The 19,891-nt window shown below is 52.0% G+C and overlaps 1 protein-coding gene across 1 annotated transcript in view; it reads right to left on the bottom strand.

The window, feature by feature from the left end:
- Window positions 1–284: 284 nt before the first annotated feature.
- LOC140389048 (hepatic and glial cell adhesion molecule-like) overlaps window positions 285–19,891 on the bottom strand; it is a 38,089-nt gene continuing 18,482 nt past the window's right edge. Inside the window, exons 4-6 of the mRNA XM_072473208.1 lie at window positions 6,378–6,659; window positions 3,002–3,093; window positions 285–401 (exon numbers count right to left, since the gene is read on the bottom strand). Of these exons, the coding sequence (XP_072329309.1) occupies window positions 285–401; window positions 3,002–3,093; window positions 6,378–6,659 (491 nt within the window). The remainder of the gene's footprint in view (window positions 402–3,001; window positions 3,094–6,377; window positions 6,660–19,891) is intronic.

The following is a 19,891-nucleotide window of genomic DNA, read 5'->3' as shown; positions in this document are numbered from 1 at the left end:
TCCTCCGGGTGCTCCGGTTGCCTCCCACAAGACCCGAAAGATGTACTGTTAGGTAATTTGGACATTCTGAATTCTTCCTCAGTGTACCCGAACAGGCACTGAAGTGTGGCAACTAGGAGATTTTCACAGTAACTTCATTGCAGTGTTCATGTAAGTTAACTTGTGACAATAAAGATTATTATTATAAATTAAAACCAATGCATCAATTATCTAACTTGACATTTCTTTTAAGCCTTACGAAGTAGTCCACCAGGATCCATGTTCTTGTCAACCCGCACAACAATTTACTCAGTGTCCCTTCTCTGTTGACTAATTTTCCTGAGTACCTCCCTCCCTTCCATTTCCTGGTTTATGGTTGCTTCTGTTGTTGCCTGCTCGATGGCATTCTGAGCCATTTGCCCCTGCAGACAGAAAAGAAGAATTAATATAACTTCAAAGGACACACAATCCCAGCTTGTCGCCATAATCATCCCTCTGATAGATAATGGATCCTCCTGGGTAAGTACTCCACAATCTAATTCCCATGTCATTTGCACCATTTTTCCTGCAAATTCTGGTTCACATATATTCAGGCCTCATGATACATCTGCTGCTGAGGGGTACAATGCATTCTACCAGCTGGTTGCTCTCTCCGCTCACTGAGACACATTGTTTGATGCCCTCATTAGAGCCACATTGAGGTAAAGCCATGTTTTACGCATCCCAATAGGTCATTTTCTTGCACTGAACCCAGGTGTGCCTGTCGACCCCTAGCCTGCTGACCTCTGCTGCAATTTCTACCCGGGCCTCCATGGTCAGGCAGAAGGTACCCTGGTGCCATCAGTGGGGAAACCACTTTGCACGTTTCCCAGACAGCCTGGAGGAAAATCTGCAGGAAGGCATCACTAAACTGTGGCCATTCTTTGTCTGTTCCGGCTCGAATGGAGAATCCGCGGGAGGTCTACACAATGAAAATCAGCATGAATCCCTCACTGATTTTGGTACCGGTGAGGGGCACCCTTTGGCACCGACCAAATCTCCCACCTCACGTGCCGAAAACGGCCGGAGAATGGCCGGGTCTCGTGCCGCTCATCTGCACAGCTGATGACCTGCACCAGTTGCGTTGTACAACATGGCGCCGGCCGTACGCTGACCCGACCCGCAAACTGTGACCCCACAGTCCACACCCTGGCCAACCCCCACCAGTCCCCCCAGCCCTCGCTGAAGCCCTCCCAACCAGCGGCACGGATCCAGGCCGAGTGTGGCGGCGCTGGGCACCTTCCGCAGTCGCCACGCCAGGTTCATGGTTTCTGCGAGGACACGTGGCCCGTGCCTTCAAGAACTCCACCCATCTGGGGCGGTGCATCGCGAGTGGGCCGGCCGGTGAGGTGCCAACAGCAATGCGACTGCATGCGGCGCGTATCAAGGTGACGCCGGTTTGGAGGGGGCGGAGACTCGCAAACCGGCGCCGGCTCCGATTCCGGCGTCGGAATCAATTCTCCGCCCAATCGCCGATTACAATATCGGCGTCGGGCAATGGAGAATCCCACCCGTGATGCCTCAGTCTGGAGGTGAAGGAAAATAACCTGTGGCTCAGAGTCAGAGAGGAAGGGCGATTCTGGAGCCAAGTTATCCTGTGGATTTATACTAGACCCTGCAGAACACACTATTGGTTTGTCAGCAATGGGTACATGTCCGTGTTCTGCTTAAAAATGTTAAAATGATGCCTGGGCCTCCAATCCTGTCAGTCGATGGTGGGTGTGGCACCTTCCTGGTAGTCACCACTGCATCGTTGGCTGGATTTCATACCTCTGCACATCTTATTTGCTTATCACTGCATGATCAGCCAGCCTTTCCAGCTGTGAGCAGAAGTTGCATCCACTTCTGGACCTGCGCTACTGGAACAGAATTCCATCCAGTGATTCTAAAAGCTTTCCCTCCACTGATGTCAAACTGACAAGCCTGTAGTTGTTGGATTTATCCTTATTCTCTGTTCAGAATGAGGATCTAAGATTTGCAATTCTCCAGTCCTCCGGCACCACCCTTATTTCAAAGGAGGATAGAAGCTTATGGCCAATGGCTCTCCAATTTCCATAATTAATTCCCTCTGATCTTTAAAAAAAACTAAGTTGCTGGAGGGGCATAGAACATAGAACATAGAACAGTACAGCACAGTACAGGCCCTTCAGCTCACGATGTTGTGCCGACCATTTATCCTAATCTAAGATCAACCTAACCGACACCCCTTCAATTTACTGCTGCCCATGTGCCTGTCTAAGAGTCGCTTAAATGTCCCAAATGACTCTGACTCCACCACCTCTGCTGGCAGTGCATTCCACACACCCATCACTCTCTGTGTAAAGAACCTACCTCTGATATCTCCCCTATACCTTCCTCCAATCACCTTAAAATTATGTCCCTTCTTGACGATGAAGGCAGCACGGTAGCATAGTGGTTAGCACAACTGCTTCGCAGCTCCAGGGTCCCAGGTTCGATTCCCGGCTTGGGTCACTGTCTATGCGGAGTCTCCACATTCTCCCCGTATCTGTATAGGTTTCCTCCGGGTGCTCCGGTTTCCTCCCACAGTCCAAAGATGTGCAGTTTAGGTGGATTGATCATGCTAAATTGCCCTTAGTGTCCAAAAAGGTTAGGTGGGGTTACTGCGTTATGGGGATAGGGTGGAGGTGTGGGCGTGGGTAGAGTGCTCTTTCCAAGGGCTGGTGCAGACTCGATGGGCCGAATGGCCTCCTTCTGCACTGTAAATTCTTACTTTCTTACTTGATAAACATTTGGGGAATAAAGACATATAGGGCAGGATTTTCCCGAAGCATTGGTGGAACCGGAAGATCCTGCTAGTAGCCAATGCCGAGCTGCCTCCGCCACCAGAAAACATGTCACGGAGGACGTGGAAAATCCCGCCCGGAGCTTCTCTACAAATAGTAGCAGATAATGAAGTAACAGGCCACTAGGTAATGACTGCATTCTTTGGGGGTTTCATGATAATTTAAACTGTGGTACTTACCTCTTTAACTGTGGCCAGCTTTCTCAAAGGCACAATGGATAAAATCAGAAATGTCACCACAGAGACCAGGACCATCAAATGTTTTCTCTTACCTAAAACAGATTTATAGTATTTTGTGAAAGAAGAGGGGATCATCCAACTCATCATACCCATGCTGACGCTGAGAGAACCACTTCGGCACCCACTGCTATACACGTCCTTTCTAAACATTTCATTTTGCAAATCTCAATTGCTTCTCATTTGAAAGCCATTTTGGATTCTGCTACCACCACTGTTTCTGATGAAGCATTCCATATTCGATGAACCACCTGCATGAAAAAACATCTGCTAACTTCTTTTATTTTTTGGTGATAAGCTTGTATCCAATCCGATGGGTGGAAATAGTTATTCTTAAGTTTCCATCAAGGCAGGTCTAAGAGGCCACTTTACCTCTTTTCCTTTTTTCCTTGTTCTTTCTGATGTTATCTTGCCCAAATATGGTCTGAACTGTTTTGGGATATTTACGCACACTGGATCATGTACTGAGTTTATGCACAATGTCAAGGATTGGTTCCATGTTGCAAAAAACTGCATTTTGCATCTGCTGCTGACCTGATAGAAGATTTATGGTGTGTGCAAAGAACAAAGAACAAAGAACAAAGAAATGTACAGCACAGGAACAGGCCCTTCGGCCCTCCAAGCCCGTGCCGACCATGCTGCCCGACTAAACTACAATCTTCTACACTTCCTGGGTCCGTATCCTTCTATCCCCATCCTATTCATATATTTATCAAGATGCCCCTTAAATGTCCCTATCGTCCCTGCTTCCACTACCTCCTCCGGTAGCGAGTTCCAGGCACTCACTACCCTCTGCGTAAAAAACTTGCCTCGTACATCTGCAGTTCAACTTTATCCCCTAACTTCTTTCTCTGGTGTCAGCTGTAGGGAATCTCTGGCAAGCAGCAACTTTGGTGTCTTCAAGTAGGCTAAGCAGCCTTTCACATTGAAGTAATAAACTGGTTTATTGTTTACTATTTATAATTTTAGAGGAAACAAAAGATTGGACATTCACTTGGGATTCATGCAGAAGCCAACATATCATAAATAAACATTTAAACAATAATTTTAAAACTCTATGGAATCTTCGGAAATCCACAGTTCAGCTATGCAAAAAGGAGAAGTTGTTTGTATTATCTGTCTCTGGATATCGCAATACATCCTAAAGAGTGTCATAATATACACCAGTATATTATGGTGCAAACACACACACACTGATGGACATGCAGTGGGACCAATCAGCAGACACAACACCGCAGCCAATCACCAGTGAGAGCACACGCACTATAAAGACAGGGGACAGGAGAGTTCCCGCTCATTCTAGCAGCAGCCAGCTCGGAGCACAGAGCTCACAGCCTGCAACACAGACATTCACCATGTGTTGAGTGAATCACCTGGTTAGGACTAGGCAAGGGTCAACAGTAAAAGCTGGTGTTGCATTTACCCACAGTTCAAATATGTTAATATAGTTAACCTTATAATAAAATAGAGTTGCACCACTTCCAGTGTTGGTGACCTGTTTGTGATCCAGAACACCCAACACATCATAGAGGACTGTCAATTTCCATTTTAAAGACCTGACAAATTGACTTGTGAAACATTATATAGGACATTCACATGGGATTCAGGTAGAAGCCAACATACCATAAATAAACATTAAAACAATCATTTAAAAAATCTATGGATTTTTTTTATCAAGGAATTGAGAAAATTGACATTTCAGAAATGTAAAATTAGTTTTCAGGGCCAGGTAGGTTAATCAGCAGTAATTATGACAGTGCAATGTTAAAACTCAGCTATATCTCAATTAACAGGGCTTAATCCTTAACTCACGGAGTGAATAATGCGAAAACAGTGAGCATCCACATTAATTCTGCGTTTTGGAATTGATTTCCATCTGCAAGGATATTAACATTACTCCCTTTGGAGGAGCAGTGACAGCAGTGATTCTAGGATTCTACGTTTAACGACATTTGTATGGATGTCAGATGTTGCTGTCATGGTGATGGTGAACGCTGATAGTTTTGCTGTTGTTACAATAGCAAAATCGGAACATAATTTTTTGTTCCAAATAGCTGGCAATTTGACAACCTGACGAATAAAACCAGCCAATGTTCTGCTTCATGCAAAAGAAATGAGGCACAAAATTGCATTGAATATTAGTTTAACAATAAATCCAAAGATGACTTGATGACATGAAAACACAATTTGGCAACATTACACAAATGGTACTGTTGTAAGGTAAGTCAAATAAGGTAAGTCAAAGAGTAAGATTCACAGCTGAGGTCCAGTGGCACAAAAGGGTCATTGCACTGAAACCTTTAGCAATCCACAGTTCAGCTATGCAAAAAGGAGAAGTTATTTGAATTATCTGTCTCTGGATATCGCAATACATCCTATAGAGGACTGTCAATTTCCCTTTTAAAGACCTGACAAATTGACTTGTGAAACATTACAAATAAAATTAGATTGAATACTGTGATGACGGATTTTTATTTAGATGCTGTTCATGCTTACACTTCAAATGATGCAATGGCTATCTGCGCACAGCTGAATTGGAACTATACAAAACCATTAATAGAGAAATTGGCAGGAAAAGTCAACAGTGACATGTTTTGGACACAAATTACATCAGCTTCTGTCAAAATAGCACCTGCATCATTTAGCATGTTATTTACAATATCCTTTACTATCACATTAATGTAATAATATGCAGCAGTTTAAAACAAACCATTATATTGGGGGCGGGGGGAGGCGAAGCATAAAGCAGAGAATTAATCATTGGGTTTGGTAGAGCTTGAAAAGCTTCATTGTAAATCGGCAGATGATGATCATTGAAGGTGTGTAAACAATGCTTTGTAGGGCAGAGGCTGAGATTTGAATCATAGACATGTTAAGCTTGATGGCGCATGTAAAATGATGCACTGGAAAAGCATTATAATACTTTAATACAGAGCAAGTGAATTCTCCTTTTGTTCTCATTGGCACCAATTATCTTTTGCTTTATTTGAACCAGCTTAAACTTCCTGGCTCAAAATATATTTATTGTTGTGGAACAGAAAACCATTGAGATTTGGAGAATTTGTGAATCGGATATTAATTAGGCTAGAGTTTTCTCCATTATCCTACAGCAATTGGAAATGCCATCTCTCAGCAATGTGGCCATTTTCTGTAACCCCCCCCCCCTTCATAGCCCAAATACCCAAATGTTTTAGCCATGGATAGAGGAGGGTATGTGTCTGAACATCATGGCAGAATATTTTCAGGCGAATCCCTGTGAGAAAAAAACTACAATAAAGAGTTGCTATCATAATATAGATCACTTTTCCAAATTTCTTACCAGTGTGATTGGTCTTGTCACATAGATCGATATTCACTGGATTGCTGGTTGCGTTACTAACTGGGTTTTCTGCTATGCATCTGTATACATATTGCTCCTCTTCAGTAACACAGTCTATCACAAGCACTGTCCCATCATATATTTCATGGTGATCTCCAGAAATGGACACCTTTACCCAGTGAATTATAACATTTGTTCCATTGGAGACAGAACAGTTCAAACTTATGTTTTGTGAACTGACGTAGTTACCATGAATCACTGTCACAGGCTGGGAAACTGGTTCTGAAATAAACAGATAATAATTAACTAACAAAACTGTTAAGAACCCTGCTGATGTTAAATGCGAGGGCATCCCAAAATTGTTGTAACTTGGAACACTGGTTCTTAGTGATGTATATTTTCAATTTGGTATAATGTGAGAAAAGATATGCAAACAAGGGATGAATGAATAGTCCAATCATTTTGTGATCAAAAATAAGAATATTTATTTATTTATAACAAAGAATATTTGTTAACTTAATAGGACACATGACAGGAAGGACTATAATACACGACAATAATATACTTAACTACATTGATAGCTATACACACACATTATTACATGACGTTACCCCTTTGTTCTACGTTTCCTAAACTCTGAGACACCCTTGTTCCCAAACAACATCCAATATTACATAACTCGATGAGCTGAATCCAGTAGATAATTATCACACAAAGGTTATTTGTCCACATTTGGGAAAACCGCCTTCAGCGAAGGCGTAATCTTCTCGATTCGAGTTTTGGATTTCAGTGGCTGCCCTTTTAGCAATAACTTGTTTTCTGGAGAGTCTGTTTTCTGTAGCTGGGTGTGGCTGTGATGGTAGCTGCCTCTATCTCCTGTGGCCCTTTCTCCCAGTTATTGTGCTATGGGTGTATCATTCTTTTCCTTTGATGTTACCCACCCCGTGGACATGGCCTTTTAGCATTTAAGTGCCAATTGACTTTGAAGTTACCTCTTCCACACCCCATTGTCTTCTTCCAGTCACACAGGTAAACATTTGCTTTTCCCACTGGTATGCTAATTTACAGATCATGGGCGTCATTCTCCGACCCCCCGCCGGGTCGGAGAATGGCCGTTGGCTGCCGTGAATCCTGCCCCCGCCGAAGTCTCCGGTACCGGAGATTGGGCGGGGGCGGGAATTGGGCAGCGCCGGTTGGCGGGACCCCACGCTGGATTCTCCGGCCCGGATGGGCCGAAGTCCCGCCCAGAAATTGCCTGTCCCGCCGGCGTAAATCAAAGCTGGTATTTACCGGCGTGACCAGGCGGCGTGGGCGGGCTCCGGGGTCCTGGGGGGGGGGCGCAGGGCGATCTGACCCCGGGTAGTGCCCCCACGGTGGCCTGGCCCGCGATCGGGGCCCACCGATCCGCGGGCGGGCCTGTGCCGTGGGGGCACTCTTTCCCTTCCGCCTCCGCTACGGCCTCCACCATGGCGGAGGCGGAAGAGACTCTCCCCACTGCGCATGCGCGGGAAACTGACAGCGGCCGCTGACGCTCCCGCGCATGCGCCGCATTTCCGCGCCAGCTGGCGGGGCAACAAACGCCATTTCCGCCAGCTGGCGGGGCGGAAATCCCTCCGGCGTCGGCCTAGCCCCTCAATGTTGGGGCTAGGCCGCCAAAGATGCGGAGCATTCCGCACCTTTGGGCCAGCGCGATGCCCGTCTGATTGGCGCCGTTTTTGGCGCCACTCGGCGGACATCGCGCCGTTGGGGGAGAATTTCGCCCCATATCTCCTTCAGATAGCTCCCCTCATATATTTCTCTTTTTATTTTATCCCAATTCCATTTTTTAATTTTAATTTTCCTCAATTCTTAACACAGCACTTTAGAATAATTTATTTTATATCATATGCCTTGTGAGACACTTCTGATTGACATGATAAATCACAACACAATGAAATATACCAACTGAGGAGAACCAGGGATAAGTAAAAATCAGAGCAAGCATAATAGAATCAGTGGGGGCAGAAGCAGACTAAGCCAGAGAACTGGGATATAAGTTGCAGTCATCCTACGAGTGAACACTGTGTTATATCACAGGTAGTTTGGTCGGTGAATATTCTCTCTTCTACCTTTTTGGACTTGCTTTGCTATTGAGAGCTAGGTAGAAAAAAAATAGTGTGAAAACTAAAGAGCAGTAGTCAAATTAAAAACAAATTGAAAATCCAATGAAATAAAAAGGGATGCAGGTCCAGGCAATGTGTTGTAGCTGCAGCATGTGGGAGCTAGTGGACCCCATTGTGGTTCATAGTGACCACAAATGTGGTAAATGTGGTAAATTGCTTGAGGAACTTCGGCTCATAGTTAATGAACTGGAGCCTGAGCTTCAGACATTCAGACCTGGATGCTGTATTTCAGGAGGAAGTCACACCCCTTAGATTAATTACCTTGAATTTGGCCAGTGATCAGGAGCACCAGGATATGACTACAAGTGAGGCATGTAGAGGTATCCAAAAGGTAGCACTTCAGGACCCTCAGCCCCTGCCCTTGTCGAACAGGTTAAAGATTCTTGCTCCCTGTGTGGACGAGAGTGGAGACTGTGGGGAGGATGAGCAAATTGGCAATAACACCATGGTACAGGGAGACATTGAAGGGAAATGTAGTCATAGTTGGAGACAGTATAGTTCTCTGTAGCCAAGATTGAGAGTCCTGAAAGCTGTGTTGCCTGCCCAGTGCAAGGGTTTTGGACATTTGCTCCAGGCTGGAGAGGGAGTTACAGTGGAAGGGGGAGGATCCCGTTGTTGGGTCCATGTAGATACCAACAACATGGATAGGACGAAGAAAGAGGTTTTGCATAGAGGGTTAGCGGAATCTTAATAAAATAATCTACGATGATATGAGGCGTGAGTTGGCTATGATCGATTGGGGAACGCTTCTTAAAGGAATGGATCGGCATTGACAAACATTCAAAGAGCGCATGCGGGAACTGCAACAATTGTTTATTCCTGTCTGACTCAAAAATAAAATGGGAAAGGTGAATTGGAGATAGTACTCAAGTATTCGATTCAAGGGAGCAGCATACAAATTGTGGAAGTAAAACAACAGGGGCGTCATTCTCCGACCCCACAGAGGGTCGGAGAATGGCCGTTGGCCGCCGTGAATCCCGCCCCCGCCGGTTGCCGAAGTCTCCGAAGGGAGAAAAGTCGGCGTTAATGTCGCCGCTGCCGTCGGAGAATGTCACGGGTCTGCGCAAGGCAGCCGATTTTCGGCCTGCCAATATTCTCCCTTCCGAATGGGCCGAAGTCCCGTCGACGTGATGACCGTTCACGTCGACGTAAATTAAACCTCCTTTTCATCGGCGTGACCCTGTGCTCTAGGTTCACGCCGACCAGCGTGGAGGTGAGTGACAGCCTGGGGGGTTGGCTCTGGGCAGGCGATGGCGTGGCCGCAGTCTGAATGCGTGAGGAGAGGTGTGTCTCGGCTTGTGTGTGTGTGTGTGCGGCGGGGAGGGGGGGTGGTTAGAGTAGGCTGGGCTCCGGGGGAGTGCCGGGAGGGGGGTCCTTGCCGGGGAGGGGGATGGGAGGGTCCCTGCCGGGGTGGAGGTTGGGGGGGGGGGTCCGTGCCGGGGAGGGGGATGGGGGGGTCCGTGCCGGGGTGGAGGTTGGGGGGGTGTCCGTGCCGGGGAGGGGGATGGGAGGGCAAGTGCGTTGGTCCACCTGGCTAGGTGCCAGCCTCCAACAGTTGGACCCATGCGGTCCATGCCACCTGGCTGGGGGGAGGAGGGGATATGGGCAATGATGACATGTCGTCGTTCCCCTCCCCCCACCAGGCCATCATGTTTTCAGATCATCCAGCGATGTTGGCCGCCGTGGCGGCAGCCGCTCATGTCTATGTTGCCCTGGATGAGGAGGAGGATGAGGAGGAGGAGCGTGCCAGAGAGGCGGCGCAGGCTGCTGCAGAGGGGCAGGTGGCAGCCGCCCAGGCTGGAGGGACACCTGACCGACAGGACGAGGAGGGGGGAGGAGGACGTCGCGGCCCCACGGCAACGGAGGCACCCGAGGGCGCCCCGTGTGTACCGTCCCAGGCAGTCATACCAGGACCTCACGGACCGGGAATGCAGGAGGAGACTCCGGATGAGCCGGGAAACCGTGGCACACATCTGCCACCTGCTGCACACCTGTCACTGCGTGGCACTGGCGGGGGACACCCTCTCCCCGTGTCCGTCAAGGTTACGGTGGCCCTGAACTTTTATGCAACGGGGTCATTCCAGGCACCGAGTGGGGACCTGTCCGGCATATCGCAGACATCGGTGCACCGGTGCATCCGGGCAGTGACAGATGCGCTATATGCCATGGCGCATCGCTACATCCGCTTCCCCGTGGACCGGGCCAGCCAAGATGCCCGGGCCGTGGGCTTCTCTGCCGTGGCCGGGTTCCCCATGGTCCAGGGCGCGATCGATGGGATGCACGTTGCCGTGCGGCCAACTGCAGATAACAGGGCCGTGTTCACTAATAGGAAGGGGACCTATTTGATGAACGTACAGGCGGTCTGCGACCACCGCATGATGATCCTGCACGTCTGCGCCCGTCACCCAGGCAGTATACACGACTCATTCGTGTTGTCGCGGTCATCCACCCCCGGCATGTACGAGGGACGCCATCCCCGGCTGAGGGGCTGGTTGCTCGGCGACAGGGGCTACCCATTGCGATCGTGGCTGATGACGCCTATACGGAGGCCACGCAATGAGGGGGAGAACCGCTACAATGATGCCCATGTAGCGACAAGGGGAGTGATAGAGAGGTGCTTTGGCGTGCTGAAGATACGTTTCAGGTGCCTGGACCTCTCTGGGGGCGCCCTCCAGTATCGGTCAGATAGGGTCGGCCGCATCATTGTGGTGTGCTGCGTCCTGCACAACATAGCCCAACAGAGGGGCGATGTGCCGCAGGCAGAGGAGGGCGGAGTGGAGGAGCAGCAGGAAGAGGCGCAGTCCTCCCTGGATTAGGGGGATGGGGGTAATGGTCAGGGCAGACGGGTAGACACAGGCGGGTGGCTGTCCACTGTTACCGGCTGGCACAGCGGGCACGGGACAGACTGATAGACACCCGCTTCACTGACTAGATGGGCGTGGGAATCGGGTAGTATGGCCACAGACCGCACACCATGGCAACAGCCGACCACCCACACCCCCCACCCATCCACCCACCCAGTACCCTCACCCCCCTCCCCAACCCCACCCACCCCACCCGCATGCACCCCCCGCCCCCCCCCCCATTGCCGATCCACCTGCGGCACAACGGGCCGGGCTCACACAGTTGCGGGTGGACGCGTGTCTATCGCAGGCCATGGAGGATGATGACAACCCGCCCTGCGGTGAGCTCCTGGCTCTACATCGTTGGACTATGTCTGACCCATGGTCACAGTACCACCATCCACCCGGACCATCCCTGCATGCGGCTGTGACACTGCAGCGCACGGTCCCGTCCTCTGCCCGGGGGATGTTGATGGCGGCCCAGGGGGAAGGGGGCAGACTCACCTGGGGCTGAGGTAAGACCACCCCTCACACACACACTTGCGCTCAACGTACATGACACCCCCGCACACTTTGGACAGAGCACAAAGGCAGCTTCTGTAGGTGGAACATTGACTTTAATAACCAAAGGAGTTCATGCACGTGCCCTAGCCCCTAAAACTCATCTGTGCCCTGCAACCGTGCCAACTTACTCAGTGTCTAATTGTTTGGCCTTACGGGCCCTTTGACTACGTCTACGTGGTTCCCCAGATGGTACAGCAGAACTGGAGGTGGACTCCTGTGATTCCTGCCCTCTGACACTGGATCCCTTTGGCGGCCGTTTCCTGGGGCGTCCTGGCCTAGATGGGCCAGGCTGCAGCCCGGGCGACTGGGATGGCGAGCTGCCAGCCTGTCCTGCCCGTTGCCCACCCGATGCACCTGGGACGGAAGGGGGGGAGTCCGAGGTGTCGCGGTGTACCGGGACCTACCCTACAGAGGGAGCCGGGACGGACCACACCACCTCCTCCTCCCTCGGGGTGCCCGATGGCCCCCAGGCCTCTACATGGGTGGGGGATGTGAACGGACTGGCCATCCGACGCCCCCCGACATCTGGCGCTGCCAGTCCTGGAGGCCCGTGCTGGTATCGACAGGGTTCTGCAGGTTTTCAGCCATGGAGCCCAGGGGGTTGGCAAACCCTGTCTGTGACAGTGCGACGCCGGCTCGCACATGGCCACTGGAGCCGATGCCCTCAGCGATGGCCTGCAGAGACTGGGCCATGGCCTGCTGAGACTGGGCCATGGCCTGCTGAGACTGGGCTATGGCGTTGAGCGCCTCTGCCATCTGGCGCTGGCACTGGCTCATGGCCTCCTGTGAGAGGGCAGCCATTTCCTGGGCCACAGACGCCGCCTGCACGGAAAGCCCCAGGCCTCGCAAACCGTTCCCCATGTCTGACACCGTCGCACCCATTGCCTCCACCGCGGACGCCACCCGTGCGGTGTCGGCCTGGGTGGCACGCATGACTGGCACCACTCCCAGCTCCTGGACGTGGGTGGACTCCTCCATCTGCGACCACAGCCGCCGCAAGCCGCCCGTCATCCTCTTCGCTCGTCTCCGGGTCGGTGGTTGCATCGGATCTATGTGTGGGTGTGGTAACTCCAGGAACCCGGGATCCATCTGGGCGGCAGATGTTCGCTTGGGCTGGGCTGCCCTCCGACTGTCCGGCCCCTCTGCTGCTCCTACCTCCACCTGCTGTACCGGGACGGCTGTGTTATGCACACCAGTGAGTGTACCAGACGCCTCATCACTAAAGTGCCCAACCGTGGTGAGTGTTTCTGCGATGGTGGAGGGTGTTGGTGACAGCAATGGCGTTGTGTCGTGCTCTTCGTCCCACTCTGAGTCCATGGCACTTTGGGGTGGGGGTTCGTCTCCACCCATCCACTCTGAGTCACTGTCCGGTATTTCGTCTTCCTGGGTAGTGCTGTCCCGGGTACTGCTGTCCCGGGTAGTGGTGTCCTGGGTAGTGGTGTCCTGGGTAGTGGTGTCCTGGGGAGTGGTGTCCTGGGTAGTGGTGTCCTGGCTCGGATGTGACGGGGGCCTGTGGCTGCCCCCTCGTCGCTGGGTGGTCGCTCCCGCACGTGACGGGGGTGTCGTCTCCCTGTTGCTCCAGGTCTCTCCGTCTCCTGTGTTGTGCGAGGGGCATCCTGCGGGTGTCGCATGCTGGAGGGTGCAGGTCTCTCCGTCTCCCGTGGTCTCCGAGGGGCATCCTGCGGGCGTCGCATGCTGGAGGGTGCGGGTCTCTCCGTCTCCCATGGTCTCCGAGGGGCATCCTGCGGGCGGTCTGCATCTGCGGGGATGGGTGCCTGGATGTTTGGTCCTGCGATACACAATGAAGCATGCATGGTTAGACATCAGGCAGTGATCAGGTGATACGGGGGAGGGGGATATAGGGGAGCGGGGATATGGGGACGGTCTATCGGTGGCTCACTTACTAGTACGCCCCCGACCTCTGCATCAGCAACTTCCCGGTCCTCAGGTCCGCCAGCCAGTTCCAGGGCCCTTTCCTGGTGTTCGGTCAGTGGCCTCTCATCAGCGGGGCCTCCTCCAGTCCTCACATGCTCCCTATTGTTGTGTGCGCGCTTCTCCTGTGGGGGGGGGCGGGGTGGCAGGGGTAAAAGGCAACACTGTTAGGCAGGTATATGAATGCACGCCATCGGTGGCGCGTGCATTGCAGAGGTTAAGGTTAGGGCTGGATTCACTTGGGGATATGGGGGATATGGGGGAGGGGGGGATATGGGGGAGGGGGGATATGGGGGAAGGGGGGATATGGGGGAGGGAGGATATGCGGGGGGATATGGGGGAGGGGGGATATGGGGAGGGGGGATATGGGGAGGGGGATATGGGGGAGGGGGGATATGGGGGAGGGGGGATATGGGGGAGGTGGGATATGGGGAGGGGGGATATGGGGGAGGGGGGATATGGGGGAGGGGGGATATGGGGGAGGGGGGATATGGGGGAGGGGAGATATGGGGGGGGATATGGGGGAGGGGGGGATATGGGGGAGGGGGGATATGGGGGATATGGGGGAGGGGGATATGGGGGATGCTCACCCTGCCTGCTCTGACGAGGTCGTTCACCTTCTTGTGGCACTGGGTGCCTGTCCGTGGTGTCAGGGCCACAGCGGTGACAGCCTCTGCCACTTCCCTCCACAGACGCCGGCTGTGGCGTGGGGCAACTCTGCGGCCGTGCCCGGGATACAGGGCGTCCCTCCTCTGCTCCACCGTGTCCAGGAGCGCCTCCACATCGCGTGACTCGAACCTCGGGGCTGAGCGGCGGCCAGTCATCCAGTCGGGTGTTGCGGTCGGGTGTTCCGGTCGGGTGGGGGGGAGCAGCGTGGCCTCATGAGCCGTCACGCCGTGCGGCGCGTATGACGCTGCACGGCGTGAACCACTGCGCAAGCGCGGATCCTGTTACGTCGCTGCTAGCCCATTTTGGGCCGGAGACTATCGACCCATTTTTCCGACGTGACGCAAGTCGGATTTGCGCCGTTTTTTGCGCCGATCGGCGGACTTTCCGTCGATAACGGAGAATTTCGCCCCAGGTCTGAGGATAGGAAGCAGTTTGGAATTCAGCAAAGAAGGACCAAGCGTTTGATTAAAAGGGGAAAATAGAGTACGAGGGTAATCTTGCTGGAAACACATACACTGACTGTAAAAGTTTCTTTGGTTCTGTCTTCACAAATGAGGACACAAATAAGATAGCAGAAATGGTGGGGAACAGAGGGTTTAGTGAGAGAGAGGAACTGAAATAGATCAATATTAGTAGAGAAATGGTGTTGGGGAAATTGATGGGATTGAAGGCTGATAAATACCTAGGGCCTGATAATCTACATCCCAGAGTCCTTAAGGAAATAGCTCTAGAAATAGTGGATGCATTAGTGGGCACCTTCCTGGATTCTATAGACTCTGGGACAGTTCCTGCAGATTGGAAGGTAGCTAATGTAACTCCACTGTTTAAAAAGGGAGGTAGAGAGGAAACAGGGAAGCATAGACCAGTAAGCCTGATGTCGGTAGTTGAGAAAATTCTAGAATCCATTATCAAATCCATTTAATAGCAGAGCATTGAGAAAATAGTGGCAGGATTGGACAGAATCAGCATCGATTTATGAAGAGGGAATCATGCTTGACAAATCTACTGGATTTCTTTGTGGATGTAACTAGTAGAGTTGATGAGGGGGTTGTCATAATATACACCGGTATATCATGGTGCAGACACACACTGGTGGACACACAGTGGGACCAATCAACACACACAACACCGCAGCCAATCACCAGTGAGAGCACACGCACTATAAAGACAGGGGGCATCAGAGTTCCGGCTCATTCGAGTTGCAGCTATCTAGGAGGACAGAGCTCACAGCCTGCAACACAGACATTCACCATGTGCTGAGTGCATTGACTGGTTAGGACAAGGCAAACGTCTTTAGTTAAAGCTAGTATCGTATTAACCCACAGTCTAAGTAAGTTTAAACAGTTAACGATTCAATAAAATAGTGTTGCACTATTTCAAGTGTTGGTGACCTGTATGTCACCAGAACACCCAACACATCAGGGGAGACAGTGGATGTGGTTTATTTGGACTTTCAGAAGGTTTTTGACAAAGTCTCACATAAGAGATTAGCATGTAATATTAAAGCGCATGGGGTTGGGGTATTAAGATAGATAGTAATCTGGTTGGCAGACAGGAAACAATGTGTAGCAATTAAAATTGGCAGGCAGTGACTAGTGGGGTACTACAGGGATTGGTGCTAGGACCTCAGCTATTCACAATATATATTAAATTTAGACTATGGAACAAAAATGCAATGGCCAGATTTGCCGACCTTGCGCCGGGTCGGAGAATCCCCGGGGGGAGGTGCGAATCCCGCCCCGACGCCGGCTGCCCTATGCTCCGGCGCCATTTTTCGGGTGGGAGTGGGATTCCCGCCCCGGCGATTCTCCCAGCCCCGATGTGCCAAACGGCCGTCCATTTTTGGCCAGTCCCGCCGGTGTGAATTACTCACCTCTCCCATGGTGGGACCTGGCAGGTGAGAATGCGGGGGCGGTCCTCGGGGGGGCACAGGGGAATCCCTGGGGGGAGGGCCAAGGTGGCCTGGCTCGCGATTGGGGCCTACCGATCTGTGGTCGGGCTTGTTCCATGAGGGGGGCTTCTTTCTTCTGCCCCGGGCCCCTGTAGGGCTCTGCCATATTGCCGGGGACTGGAGCAGAGAAGAGAACCCCCTGCGCATGCACGAAAATACACCGGCTGTTCCACGCATGTGAGATCACGCCGACTGTTCCGCGCATGCTGGAGTGGCTCTATCGACTCCGGCGTCCACCTACCCCCCTAAAAAGGTGAGAATTCCTCACCTTGGGGGGGCTGTTGATGCCGGAGTCGTTGGCGCTTGTTTTCCCACCGGCGTGGGGACTTAGTCCCCAGAAGGGAGAATCACGGCCAAAATCTCCAAATTTTCAGATGTCACCGTTGGGTGGGAGGATGCAGAGATCCTTCAGCGTGATTTTGACAAGTTGAATGAGTGGGCAAGTAAATGACAGATGCAGCATAATTTGGATAAATGCCACTTTGGTGGCAAAAACAAGAAGGAAGACTATTATCTGAATAAATTAGGAGAGGGGAATGTGCAATGCGACCTGGGTATCCTCGTGCACCAGTCACTGAAGGAAAGCATGCAGATGCAGCAGGCAGTAAAGAAGGCAAATGTTATGCTGGCCTTCATTGCGAGAGTGTCTGAGTACAGGAGCAGGGATGTCCTGCTACAATTATACAGAGCCTTGGTGAGGCCACATCTGGAATATTGTGTGCCATTTTGGTCTCCTTGTCTGAGGAAGGATGTTCTTGCTATGGAGGGAGTGCAGCAAAGGTTTACCAAGGTAATTTCTGGGATGGCAGGGCTGACGTATGAGGAGAGATTGAGTCGGTTAGGATTGTTTTCGCTGGAGTTCAGAAGATTGAGGGGGGATCTCATAGAAACCTATAAAAATCTAACAGGACTGGACAGGTTGGATGCAAGAAGGATGTTCCAATGGTGGGGGTGTCCAGAACTAGGACAGAGATGAGAAGAAATTTCTTCACCCAGAGAGTGGTGAGCCTGTGGAATTTGTTACCACAGGAAGTAGTTGAGGCCAAAACATGTAAGTTTTCAAGAAGCAGTTAGATATAGCACTTGGGGTAAGGAGATCAAAGGAAATGATGGGAAAGCAGGATGAGGCTATTGAGTTGGATGATCAGCCATGGCCATTATGAATGGCAGAGCAGGCTCGAATGGCCAAATGGCCTCCTCCTGCTCATATTTTCCACATTTCTATGTAATGAAACATCACTGGAGCACAGTAGCATAGTGGTTAGCACAGTTGCTTCACAGCTCCAGAGTCCCAGGTTCGATTCCGACTTGGGTCACTGTCTGTGCGAAGTCTGCACGTTCTCCCTGAGTCTGCATGGGTTTCCTCCGGGTGCTCTGGTTTCCTCCCACAGTCCAAAGATTTGCGGGTTACGTGGATTGGCCATGCTAAATTGTCCTTAGTGTCCAAGAAGGTTGGGTGGGGTTACTGGGTTACAGGGATAGGGTGTGGGCTTGGGTCGAGTGCTCTTTCCAAGGGCCGGTGCAGACTCGATGGGCCGAATGGCCTTCTTCGGCACTGTAAATTCTATGATTATAAAATAAGTATGACTATGAGCACCATTAGATCAAATGACCAAATACTTGGTTAAAGAGGTAAACTTTAAGGAGTGTCTGGAAGGAGCAGAGTGTGCTCGGGATCACAGAGATGTCGGGATGGAATTCCAAAGTTTGGGGTCTAGGCAACTGAGCACAGTGCCATCAGTGGTAATTGAGGCCAGGAGGCCAGAATTAGTGGCCAGAAGCTAGAGACATGGCAATCAGATCAGCTGCTTCTGCCTCGACCTTCGCGAAAAATCCATAAGCTCCTCACATTGTATTATAAACACAAAGTGCTTTCAGAAAAGTAGTCAGTGGAAAAAGCCAAGTGCTTTGTTTATTTTGACTCACTACCCTTTATTATGTACATAGTAAACCGTCTGTTTATTTGTCATCTTTATACACAGTTAATGTTGTTAACAGATGTTCACTGGTGAGTGTATTGTGTTTCAAACGCTCATTTGAATGCTCCCAAGAACATATTTCCCCAGCTGGCAACATCCCGAACGATATATTTCTAAGATTCCTTTCTGTGCGCACTGTGCCATCAAGTAAAGATATAAATGTATCAAAGACTGCATAATTCCTAGCTTTGTTCAGCCCTTGTTCAGCATTCTTGTATTTATTCTGTCTCAGAAACCAAGAGCTGTATTCTCCGTTTTGGGACTATGTCCTCACGCTATCGTGAAACCTGTGGGGCGTCATTCTCCGACACCCCGCCGGGTTGGAGAATCGCCGGGGGCTGCCGTGAATCCCGCCCCCGCCGGTTGCCGAAGTCTCCGGTACTGGATATTCGGCGGGGGCGGGAATCGGGCCGCTCCGGTTGGCGGGCCCCCCTGGTGGATTCTCCGGCCTGGATGGGCTGAAGTCCCGCCGATAAATTGCCTGTCCCGCCGGCGTAAATTAAATCACCTACCTTACCGGCGGGACAAGGCGGCGTGGGCGGGCTCCGGGGTCCTGGGGGGGGTGCGGGGCGATCTGACCCCGGGGGGGTGGCCCCACGGTGGCCTGGCCCTCGATCGGGGCCCACCGATCCACGGGCGGGCCTGTGCCGTGGGGGCACTCTTTCCCTTCCGCCTCCGCAACGGTCTCCACCATGGCGGAGGCGGAAGAGACTCTCCCCACTGCGCCTGCGCGGGAAACTTTCAGCGGCCGCTGACGCTCCCGCGCATGCGCCGCCCCGACATGTCATTTCCGCGCCAGCTGGCGGGGCAACAAAGGCCGTTTCCGCCAGCTGGCGGGGCAGAAATCCCTCCGGCGCCGGCCTAGCCACTCAATGTTGGGGCTCGGCCCCCAAAGATGTGGAGCATTCCGCACCTTTGGGGCGGCGCGTGCCCGTCTGATTGGCGCCGATAAATTGCCTGTCCCGCCGGCGTGGATTAAACCACCTTTTGAACGGCGGGACAAGGCGGCGCGGGCGGGCTCCGGGGTCCTGGGGGGGGCGTGGGGTGATCTGGCCCCGGGGGGGGGGGCCCCCACGGTGGCCTGGCCTGCGAACGGGGCCCACCGATCCGCGGGCGGGCCTGTGCCGTGGGGGCACTCATTCCCTTCCGCCTCCGCCACGGTCTCCACCATGGCGGAGGCGGAAGAGACTCCCTCCACTGCGCATACGTGGGAAACTGTCAGCGGCCACTGACGCTCCCGCGCATGCACCGCCCGAGGATGTCAACAAAGGCCGTTTCCACCAGCTGGCGGGGAGGAAATTCCTCCGGCGTCGGCCTAGCCCCTCAATGTTGGGGCTCGGCCCCCAAAGATGCGGAGCATTCCGCACCTTTAGGGCGGCGCGATGCCCGTCTGATTGGCGCCATTTTGGGCGCC

This window comes from Scyliorhinus torazame, chromosome 14, assembly GCF_047496885.1.
Source record: "Scyliorhinus torazame isolate Kashiwa2021f chromosome 14, sScyTor2.1, whole genome shotgun sequence".
NCBI lineage: Eukaryota > Metazoa > Chordata > Chondrichthyes > Carcharhiniformes > Scyliorhinidae > Scyliorhinus > Scyliorhinus torazame.
The sequence above is the reverse complement of the archived record's forward strand: the minus strand, read 5'-3'. Positions and strand labels throughout refer to the sequence as shown.